The sequence below is a fragment of the Notamacropus eugenii genome, chromosome 2, assembly GCF_028372415.1.
Source record: "Notamacropus eugenii isolate mMacEug1 chromosome 2, mMacEug1.pri_v2, whole genome shotgun sequence".
NCBI classification, from domain to species: domain Eukaryota; kingdom Metazoa; phylum Chordata; class Mammalia; order Diprotodontia; family Macropodidae; genus Notamacropus; species Notamacropus eugenii.
The window spans coordinates 312,622,547-312,634,872 of NC_092873.1; the positions used below are offsets into that span (position 1 = coordinate 312,622,547).

General features: G+C 38.6%; 1 protein-coding gene across 18 annotated transcripts in view; it reads right to left on the minus strand.

The window, feature by feature from the left end:
• Positions 1-12,326, minus strand: part of NF1 (neurofibromin 1) — a 241,518-nt gene that overhangs the window by 156,204 nt on the left and 72,988 nt on the right. For 17 of the 18 annotated variants that reach the window (XM_072645004.1, XM_072645003.1, XM_072644999.1 and 14 more), the window contains 2 exons: positions 11,619-11,693; positions 2,241-2,372 (listed from right to left, as the gene is read on the minus strand). In XM_072645004.1, the coding sequence (XP_072501105.1) occupies positions 2,241-2,372; positions 11,619-11,693 (207 nt within the window). Of the gene's footprint in view, positions 1-2,240; positions 2,373-11,605; positions 11,694-12,326 lie in introns of those variants that run through there. The other variant, XM_072645015.1, reaches the window with a different exon arrangement.

Genomic DNA, 12,326 nt, shown 5'->3' on the forward strand with positions numbered 1-12,326 from the left:
GAGAAATGACAGGAAAGCAGGTTTTGGCTCAATGTAATTAAGAACTTCCTTACAGTTAAGAATGACATGTACATGGAAGCTCCCATTCATTGGAAACATGCTAGTAGAGGTTTCTGAAGAGCTATTAAAGATTTCCTAGAAAGAATTCTCACTTTCAGTAGGAGAGTAGCCTGGATGGTGTATGATCATATTCAACCCTGACCAGAGATGTTGTGTGATGGTCAAGCAGGCCCTTAATGGCCTTGGCCAGTTCTTATCCCAGAGGGAAGAATTAACCAACATTTGGTCTTCCATCTGCAAACATTCCAACACACACACACACACACACACACACACACACACACACACACACACACTTTTAGGAAATGACTTCTAGAGATGACAAAAATTTTCAAAAGATCACCACAAGTAAAACTCCTGTTTGTATCCTAGATGTCTTTAGCCCCACGAGGAAAATTCTGCCTCTAGTTCTGCTCTCCTTATAAATTATCACTGGAATCAGGAGCTTCCTCTACCAGTTATGTCTCAAGAACTTGAGTAAATTCTAAATCTATAATAGATATGGTCAGTGTTACCCTTATTCAAAAGGGGAAAACAAACACATCTGATTTTAGTGGTGATTTAGGCTAGAACTGCTGAAAATAACTGAATAGGTGAAAACAAATCACAATGCAACTCCTGATTTGAGTACCACACCTCCTCCTCAAAAAGGAGCAAAGTTACAGTAGAAAGTCACGGCATTAGACTGGAAGAAACTTCCCTTTGACCTTAATTGATCCAGGGAAGTGTCACGTCCTAGGAAATCTTTAAAACTTAAGAAAGAAAAGAAAAATACAAGGCCCAGGTGGGCCTCTAGGCACTTACCTCTAAAGCTGTAACTGGAGGGAAAATTCTTTTTCAACTTTTAAGACTTTTGCCACTTAAAAAATGAACTACAAACTATTTCAGTGTTAAAGTCTATAGTAATATATTAAATCGCTAGTTTAGATTTTTTTTTTAGTACGTTTAAAAATCTATAATGAAAAACTCATGTTGTTACTCTCTTTGCTAGAATTTTAGCACACCTAGACACAATTCCAAACTATAATTGTTAGCACAAAATGTCTCTATCTGAACATGCAGAGTGTAGACTTCAGGAACTCCTGACAAACATTGACAACTGGATAAAGATGAGCTATGATTATGTAAAATCACCAGTTTTTTTGGTTATGAGAACTCTGGAAAACAAAGCATGGCAAAAAGGAAGCAATTCAATGACTACAGCAAACACTATGTGAGGACATGCTCTATTTTCCACATGAGATGGTAGGACTGGAGCGGTCACTCCACACAGAGCCGTCAAGAAGACGGGGACTTTTCTGTGGTAGTCACAGTGGGTCATACTTACAGCCACAGAAGCCCACTGCCACGCAAAACAGTGACTGGCTGGCATCTGATCATGTGAGCGACAGCAGCCAATCAGAACAGAAAATAAGAAGCAAAAAACAAAAGCACCACCAATCAATGTGAGAGTCACTATGGATCAGCACCCTTCCTAGACACAAATACTAAGGACGTGCATGACATGTTCCTGCAACTGTCTATTCGGGTTGCTCCAACAAAACATTTTAAATTCTTTTTTAAAGGGGAAAGCTGAGCTGCATGTGAATGTTTTGGCTTTGCTAGTACATAAGACATTGCCTTAAAATCTAAGCTTTAACATAATCTAGCCTCATATCCAACAATGCCTATTAATTAATAATCCTCAAAGAGTACTAAGCAACCAAACTGCATTTGAAATTTATCAAATATCTTGATAAAGAAATACTATCCTTTAAATGTTTACTTCTTTTCCCTGCACAGAAACACTTTGGATGCAGAGGGCAAAATACTGCATACTGGGGTATTCACTATAACCTAGAATTTGGCTTCCCTTTCTACTTCTCAAAAGACAGTCTCAAAAAAATAAAATAAAATTTAAGGCCATCTTGCATTTACAGTCAAGAGGCCTAGTCATCAAGATGACACATAGTACTCTATAAAGATAATGTAAGATCTTTAATTCTAAGTCCTTCCAGGCAACAGGGATTTTTTATCAATGTGCATCATGCGCAGAAGGATTTGGGGCCCAAGTTAGTTAGTTTTGTCCTCAGGACTTGAACTGATGAATATAAACAGTGGGAATGGAATGAAGACATTGACAATGCAATGAAGGGCACAGACCAGGAAGGAGACACGCTCCACCTGGGGCTTCATCTTACCGGTGCCATTCGGATCGCAGCGTGAGCCCCACAGCCCTGCACAGCCTTGTGAAGGGTTTCACCAAACATGTTTCGGAGTTCAACAGAATGGCAATACACAGCATCAATCTTGGGCCACCAATCCAGGGCGGACTAGAAAAGAAGCCAGACCATGAGGAAGGAAAAATATGAGTACAAAAATAAATATATCGCTTGATGTAATGAGTAATTTATGTTGGCTCTAAACTCACATAGGCTAAAAGAGATGTCAAAAATTGTCTTAGACCATGCAAAAAAAACACACCGTAATTTCCACAGTCTTCAAATAAGTCCTTCCACCACTAATTTATCAATGTTTTGCATTGTGCTCAAGAGCCTGAGATAAACAGAACAATTTGTAAACAAAAGCAGAAAAAGTGCTCACCCCAATGTGTGAGATTTGTATGTCCCAATAACTAGCTAATCTGCGAACTTTCAGAGGGCTAATTCTGAAGGTAATCCAATTACAGAGGAGAAAAGCTGGATGATTTAGAGATTATAGATTGAGTTCTTGCTCTAATCAAAGCTATTTAATGAAAGCTTAAAAAAAAGTAGTGATAGATTAAGATAAATTACGGTGGTTCAATACTTTTACAGAGTTATATGGGGAGCAGCTACGTGTAGGTTCCCCAAATAAGAACAAAGATATTTACAACAATGTTAGTAAATGAAATAAAATTATTAGTAAATCCATGATTTTAAATGTATAAGCAAAAATGGACAAGAAACATGAAAGACTAACAATCACCATAAACAAACACATAAATTAGTTCAAACAAAATATTTTGTTAAATGGAAATTCAAAACTAAACACAATTCTATTCTAATTTAACATTCCATTTGGATTTTAAAATGTTTTTAAAATTCCCATTTCACTTAAAGGTTTACCATTTTAATTTTACTTCAAAACAAATGTAGAAATGTAGCATTAGTATATGAAAAACTAATTATGAAACTGCAAAATCCAAAGCTTACATAAGCATGGAAGAAGTAAACAGAATAAATCCAACTTAAATAGAAATATTTCATGGTATTCCTATCAATTTATTGAAAAGTAATGACAAATTTTGAGAGTGTTGCTATGGGAGATTGTTAGTGGTCTAGTAGTGAATGAAGGACAATATATGGGCTCCAGATTCACACTCTTTTTCCTATGGCAAAATTAACTCCCCATTCATATCTTAATACCCAATACTTTTCAACTATTTGACTCACTAGATATTATTATATGAGGAGCAAGAAGTTAGACAGTTGAGTTACTCCAGTTTAAATTAATTTTGACTAGATAAAAACATGTACATACAAAAGACAAAATACCAAGTTTCAGCTTTTTAAAACCTCCACATTTACTGTACTTACACAGCTTGGATCTTGTACCCTACCTAGGTGGTAAAATGCATCTAAGGCCAATTTTGGACTATTCAGCTGTGAGAGGGAAAAACACATTTTTGGACAACACAGCTATTTGCAAAAATTCCTGCCACTAATCCATTTCAAGTACTTGTAAACTGTAATCTGGCTCACTCCCAGCAGAGTACCAAGTGGACACTTTGCAGTTTGAAAATAGAACTTATTTCTCAAATTTGGATAATCTCGGCGTTACACTGAGATAAAGTAACAGAGATGAGCTTCCTTCTGTTTGTTTTTCTTTTCTCTAAAGCAGACTGTATTAAATCACTCAAAGTGTAAAAGTTATCTATCATGTAATGCCAGGTGAGCAAAACCTCTCCCTTCTTCATGTTGCCAAGGGATGTGATCTCTGTATAATAAAACCCTAAAGGAATCACTAAGTTTTTAAAGGTGCTATGGCTTTAATAAGCAAAAACTAAATATGCTCAGGGGATAAATGATTGTTAATTGAAGAGTTCCAGTTATCTGTCTGGTAAAATGTAGTTTAGACTTGTTCTCTGAAATCCATTCTTGGCTGTATATACACATCTTGAATACTGTGCCCCACTCATGATGTAAAAGTCCTATAGAAACAACTCTCATCTACAGCTATGAGAAGACCACATTTTCTCCATCACTGGATACCCTGTACGAGTCCCACAGCTCTTTGTCCAGCCTCCAAGGTCCCTCTTTCCACCTCAGCCCTGCTCTTACTGCAGAGGACAGTGGGGTACAGTCCAGTGCACTACTGAATCTGGAATCAGACAACTGCCTTCTGCTATCTACTCTGCACCCTTGGACAAGTCACACAACCTCGCTGGGCCTCAGAAGCGAGTTGGACCAGAGGGCCTCCAAGGTCTCTTCCCTTTCAGCTCAAAACTGATGATGAATCATTTACTTAGCCTCCCAGTTTGTTAAGAAGACAGATGCAGTCTAACAAGTTCCTCACCTCCCCTACCCTATCCTGCCCCTTCTTCCTCTCCTCTGTTCAGTCTCTAGATGTTCCTCTGATAGCAGGTCCTCACTCTAATAATCAATCAGGATCAGGTCTCCATAATGCTAAAAAAATAAAACTCTCCCCTTGACTGTGGGATTTTTTCTTTCCATTATAGCTAAACCTCTTGAAAAACTTGTCGATGCCAAACACTACCGATTCCTCCCTTCCCACTCACACTGCCTTTTCTCCCCATCATCCTGACTAAATTGCTCTAAGTCCAACCTGTCACCTACTGACTCTTCTTTACCTCTCATCTCCCTTAACCCTCTACATGGCACGTAATCCTGCAGACTGCACAACCAACCTCTACCCTGACCCCTGACCCAAGAATTAGAGTTGAAAGGGCACTTAACAACTCATCTAGTACAACTTTCTCATTTTTCAGATGAGGAAAATGAGTCTCAGACCATTTCAAGTGCCTTGAGCAATTTGACCACCAAGGTACTAAGAACAAGGCCAGCATTTTAACCCAGGTCTTCGCATAACAAATCTAATGCCCATTCCATTACAATGCTACTACTACACAAGTATCTCTTGAATTTGTTCAAAGGATGTCTAAAAGATGGTATGATTATAAAAATAAACAATGCTTATCAATACATAGCAAGTGGCTAATATGGTGCTACCTATATTTTTACTCAAATGGAGACTAGCCTGGAAATAAGCTAACAGCCTTAGGAAACAATCTCTTTAGATACCCCCAATTCTCCACATACCTTCTGGAAGAGAAAGCAGAATTGAAGTGGGTCAATAAATTTATAACACAATGCTACAAAGTGTGTGTGTGTGTGTGTGTGTGTGTGTGTGTGTGTGTGTGTGTGTGTGAGAGAGAGAGAGAGAGAGAGAGAGAGAGAGAGAGAGAGAGAGAGAGAGAAAGAGAGAGAGAGAGAGAGAGAGAGAGAGAGAGAGAGAGAGAGAGAGAGTGCTTTAGAAGCTCCACACACTACTGGTTCCCCTCCCACCTCTCTCTGTAACTTTTTTTTGGTATTCTAAATGTCTACATTTGTCCTCTTCCCAAAGCTTCACAACAGTTGTGTGCCAAGGTTCCATCCTTGGCTTTCTTCTCTTTCTGTACTGTCTCCCCTAGAAATCATCCTGAGCACTCTCATAAGCTCCAGATCAGAATCTCAAACTGTCTCCAGGATGTCTTGGCAGAATCCAAACTCCCAATGTACATCCCACATCAAGTTTATCCTCGTTCTTCCTAAACCTGCTCCTTCTGCTATCATCCTTTCTGCCAGTGGCTCCTATCATTCATCTGTCCTCCCATCCTGTAGTTTTTTCTTAAACTCTCCCCATTCATTCCCCTCTCATGTCTGGGCAGTTACCAAGGCCAGGTGCTCCCACTGGTCCAGTCCCTCTCACATCCATCTCCTCTCTCTATCGCAGCCCTAGTATAGGTCAGTACCAGAGTCTAACTGATCCTCCCACCTAGCCACCTTCTGCACCCTCTCACAGCACTGCCACACATACATGATGAAAACCCCTGAATGGCTGGCGCACTTCTGAGCAGTCAAGCCCTTGTTCTTCCTATTTCTCCAGTTTTCAACCATAACCTTCCCCATACATATGAATACCATGCTCCATCCAAAGTGGACAACCCACCACTTTGTAACCACACCCTTTGCTTTTGTTCTGTCAAGGCCCCTGGACCAGAGGAATTCCCTATTTGGATACTACAAGAACTAATGGACATGATTACTATGCCACTGTAAGAAATCTCTTGCAAAAGATATCAATTGGTAAGGGATCCCAGCTCTGGCAGTTTAGATGAGTTGTCCAACACTATAGAGGCAGGAAGAATCAGAGGTCAGATTTGAATCCAGGTCTTTGAACTCCAGAGCCAGGACTTTTTGAAAGATCCTAGAGAATGGGAAAAGTACTGTAGGACTGAAGAAGGGCAAGAAGAATTGTCCTAGATTACAAAAAAGGGAAGAGAATAGCTTTATAATGTATAGGCCAGTGAGTAAGCTTGAATTCAATTTCTGTCAAAATTGTAGAACTGATTATTAAAGAAACAGTTAATGAATGTGTAAAAAGGAAGTCATGACTCAACAAAAGTAGGTCACACCAGACTAATGTTGTTGCCTGTTTGGACAGAATGATTCAAATGGTAAATCAGGATGCTATAGGCAAAGATTTTAGCAAAGCATCTGACAAGTGATTTGTAACATTTTTTGTGGAAATACAAAGAGTTAGGGGTTAAATACTGGTACAATTAGGCCAACTTTTGAGCAATTGTATAGCTGGAGTCAAACAGTTGTCATCAATAGTTTGATGTTAACTTGGAAGAAGTTCTCTGGTAGAAATCTCCAGGGATCTGGCCTTGACCCTGTGGCATTTAACCTCTGTGTCAGTGACATGAAGAAAGGCTAGTCCCAAATGACAAAAAGATGGGAGGGAAAATTAATATCCTAGATCCAAAAAAGTTTCGACAAGATAAAACACTTGGTCACATATAATAAGAAGACATGTAATAGAAATAAATGTGAAGTCTTACACTCATCTTCACAAGCACAAGATTGTCTAGAAAAGATCTGGGGGCTTTAATGAACTGCAACCTCACTCCCATTCAGCAGCAAGCACAATTATCAACAGCAATGAGAGACTAAGCTTCCAGGGGGACAAAAGGGGGTGGTCCCATGGCACTCAGACCCAGTGAGGAGGTGTCTGAGGCATAAGTTCACTTTAGGTCACACTTTTAGAAGGACACCAATAAGGTAAGCTGAGGGCACACAGGACTGGGCAATCAAGATGCCCTGTGATGACGATGAAGGATGGAGAAGAGAAGACGTGGGGAAGGACAGGAAGGGCCACCCTGTTGAAGACAGAAACACAGGTGCACCCTGCAAAGAGGCTGATGTCAGACTTGTGCCAAGAGCTTTCTAACAATCAGAGCACTCCAAAAGTACAGGGGGCTTTTTTCACTGGAGACCTTCAAAAAGGGGAAGGGGCCATACTTCATGCATCAAGTGACAGAGGTAGTTCTTTCTACAGGAGGGGCTGCCTGAGATCCAAGTCATCTAGCACCTACTATAGTCAGGGAGGTCCTTGTGAAGTCTGAGATACAGCATCTTGATGCCCATGCAGTTGTGTACCATTTGGAATTATGTTTATATAATATAATAACCAAGTGACAGGCAGCTGAGCATAACACACAGAGAGCTGGCCTTAAAACTCAGATAACCTGATCCTCTGCCAGCAGATGACCCCAGGCAAGTCCACTTCTTAGTGGCCCAAGCAACTCCCCATGATTCTAAGATAGAGAAGGGCTGCTTGCCTCTATCAGCAAAAGAACTTCCTCAAGGTGGAGGTTCCCTACACAGAGGAAATCACAAATTTGGGCTAAAAACATTTTTTTATGTGACTTTTAAGCTATATGAAAGCAAGAGCTATTTCTAAACTAGGCAGCTCCCTTGATTCCTAGTACAATGCTCAACATACAACAAATATTAGTTTATTTGAACAAATCAGTCTATTTTTTTAAATGTACAATTTTCTATTATTATATTTAAGGTTAAAATAAACTACAGCAAAACAATAATAAATAACCATGTAAATAGTATTTTACAATTTCTTTTTCCAAAATACTTTGAATTTCTTTACAGAAACCTTATCAAACAATTAGGAATGCTACACAACATGAACAATGTGAAAATATTTTAAAGTCACAATGATATGAGATCAAATGCATTCTGGAATACTTTTATTTTATTTTGGAGACTTGCTTTTTTTTTAATGAAGGCAATCAGTGTTAAATGACTTGCCCAGGGTCACACAGCTAGTAAGTATGTGAGATCAGATTGGAAATCAGGTCCTCCCGACTCCAGGGCTGGTTGTTCTCTCCACTGTGCCACCTAGCTGCCCCTCTGGAATACTATTAAAGCAACATTTTCATGCATCAAAATGCCTTGGAATCAATCATCTCAGCTAAACACCTTCATCTGGAAAATTATATTGTCATCTAGTTCCTGCTGCACTAATTAGTTATAGAGCAAACTTTTGCTACAAACACAAAATCGATTCATAATTACTAGTTTTAGCACCTTCAGGAGAGGATTGATTTAGATTTCATAAAGGTGCATATTGGTGTTTAACTTTTCCAACTTCTCAATTACACTGGCTTCCTCAACTTACTTTCAAGGGAGGCTGTAAAGATGAAATAGTGATCCATTTTCTGCTTACAAGTTTTCTCTAACATATATTGTATAAATATGGCCATTTATTTCAAGGTTTTGCACTGGCAGTCATTTAAAAACCTCATTAAACTTTTTAAAAACTGAAGATTAGCCTTGGAAAGTCTTTAGAGAGTACAATACAAGTCTTCAAAAAAGGAGAAAAGTTTTAATATCCCCAGGGTGCTACCTGCACTTTCCCCATCTCCTGCTCCTCAAAGAAGGGACTAAGGAAATTTTGTATTTGAGTTAGGAGTCTAGTTACTTCCCACCTCTGCAAATACCCTAAACAGTTTTAGCCCAGGGGGAACGGCAGAAGGCAGTGCACTGACCAAGAAGTCACTCCACACAGTGGCTCATCCTCTCTCTACTGGCACCTTCTCCCTCTTCAACCTAGTCATCTTTTATGTTGGCACATACCAGATTCCCAAGAGAAGGTGAGGGGCCTTGGGACAGAGACAATCTTGTTTCTGTCTCAGTATCCATAGGGTCTACTAGGTATCCCTGGAGCCTACCAGTGCCTTGCACGTACCAGACACTTGTTGAGCTGAACTGAGTTCTATGAATTCAGTGTTTTGTCAGAGTTTCCAGGAACCCACATTCTTCAGATGCCCTGATGAATTTCTGTTCTTTGACCAACCTGGGACTTAGCTGATGTGGTCATATTTAATTAATATTTCCAAAGCAAGGGCAGGCTAAATAAGTTACAGAGTACACACTTATTTTTAAAATGAGAAGACTAGCTTTCACTGTTAGGAGGTCCTACAAATTTAATGTTCAGTTGTCTAAGAGGCTAGGGAGGAAATCATGACCAGAAAAGCTCACCAAGTCACCCTCCATGAAGAAGCCCCTGTACTTGGGTTATACTTTGGGAACATTCTTAAGGTACTCCCTACGTTTTGTGGCCCTGTGTCCCAACCTAGTTTTACTTGAAAAGTTACTAGTCTCAAAGCATTTTTTAAACAAATCTGATACTCTGCTTATAAAGAACAACACTAGTTGGCATTTTCTTATAGACAGACCATATCTTCCAACATGCAACACTGTTTACAGTGGAGAAAGATGCGCAGTCACTGTCACCATGTACACTGAGGCATGCATGAAGCACCACTCCAGCATGCTTGAACCCAAAGAGGATCAGCCCAGCCACTTACAGCAGTGCCGAGTCCATGCTTGAAAGTGCTCTATATAGTCAATTGTAGACAAAAATATTTCACAATTAAAGTATCTAACTTTTAAAAGTAAAAAAAAAAAAAAACCTAAGATTTTACTTGAAAAATTAAGTACAAATTTTAAGTCATGGATTGAAAGTATCAACTATAGCTGATCAATATTTTCATAATAAGAAGAACAAAAGGAGGAAGAAATAAAATAACTTTTTAAAATTTCTAGATTGCAAATTTCAAATAACACAAGATTCAAATATGCCACAAAACATTATGTAAGTTATTCTGTAAATTGTATGATTCGTCTTTCAGACCAAATATTGCTGTAATGCCTTGGCTGATTTCATTAACAAAAGCATATCAAAACATAGTTTGGTAACAAACAGAATATTCTCAAAACTTTTGGGGAAACAAAGCATAACAGCAAACTTCCCTTCTTGCTAGTACACACACATCTAATGTGCTATCTCACAAAAGCATAGGCAATTCCTGATTGCTTATAACCCAACTGGGCTCATTCTATATATATACCAAATTACCTTAACAAAGACGTATAGGTTTTTACTTAGGAAAAAATGTTCTTTAAAAACGGGTGTGGGAGAATTTCTTTTTGATTTCCAGAACTAACATATTTTGAAAATTCACTGAATTTAAAGGAGAGCAATCTACCTCTAAGATTAGTCAGGATAAAAGCACAATCTGGTCTTTGAGTAGGTTTCTGCATGAGGCCTGTTTTACAGACAATCTGCAAAAAGGGCCACTCTGCACATGGGCAAGTCAGTGCTACCTAAATATGGCCCCCCCAAAAAAACAAATCATTTGAGGGCCCTCAAGAGAACCAGGAAGACTCTTGGACAGAAACAAGGAGGAAAAGTATTGATCCCAGCAGAAGTTCGCGTTGCTTCTTGACAAGGCCTCCTTGTCCAAACCAGTTTCTCACAGTCTCAATGACTGTGTTACCAGCGCTTTTAGCAACATGATTAGATTATTGATTATACCACAGGAAGTAACTCTAGCTTCACATTCACGAACAGATTCATATGTGATGTGAGGGGTTGTTCTGAGTGGCTCTTAAAGTTCTCAACATGTGAGTGGCTGCTTCAGGATATCCTTCTACAAATGGATAAGACAATCTGGACCCACTAGTAATGGTTGGAGGGAGCCATAATGGAGTGCATGGCTTCTGATTTTAAAAGGTGACAGCCATTTACATATAACTGATAGGAGCTCAACCATGGGTCAGAGTGCACAGAAAAAAAATCAGAACTAAATTAAGACTTGAACACATTTTGAGAGGAATTTGGGAAAGCACACATTATATTATCAGTAGCAATGTTTCCTGACACTTTCAGCCTATATTACATATTTAAGTCTAGCTTGTCAAAAGAATCCCCAGTGTTTTTCTTTGGCACAGGGACAAGGGAATAAAAAATTCCCCACATATGTAGCATGTATATAGTAAGAGTTTTATGCGGGAAAACCCAAAAAAGAAGGATGGAACAACTAACTCTCTCCTAGAGTTTATGCTCCCAAACCTTCCTACCTTGTGTATGTATTAAGGAATCTGTCTTTTAAAAGATATATTTAAAAAAAGATCACTCTGAGATAATTAATCAATACCTTTTAGACTTACATTGGTGATAATTCGATGGAGGGAGTTTACCAGCACATAATGAAATGTGGATGGGGAGTTCTGGGCCAAACAGATCTATAGAAAAAAAAATTTAATGTTTTACTTCAACATGAACAATATTTAACAAAATAACTGACACAAAATAGAAATAAAAAGGCAACTTAAAATATTAAATAATAAATCTGGCTTAATATTCTTAATTTAACACATTATGGAAATGCCACTGAAAACATAATCAAGATAATTAAACAAACTAATATATGAATGCAATGGACTATGACTATGACTGTGCTGTAAGAAATGACAAATGTGATGAACACAGAGAAGCCTGGGAAGATCTCGTCATGAACTGATTCGATCACAGTGACAACAACAATGTAAACAGAAAGAACCATCATTTTTATTAAATCTAATTCTAAGCAAAATTATTGAAAACAAGCATGTTATGAGGAGAGATGAACAGACACTCCCCCCTACCACCCGCAGAAGGGGGTGGCCCCACACGATGCACCTAGCACATTGTTTCAGACTTTGCCTTTGTATTAATCAGTAATGCTGACTTTTTCCTCTTCTTTTTTTTTCTGTCTTAAAAAAAACACAACTATTTGTTATAAGGGACAGTTCTGTAGGAAGGAGAGGAGGGGAAACTATAAAGAATAAAATATATCAATAAAGCTTATTTTAACATCGCTGCAGTTTCTAGATCAT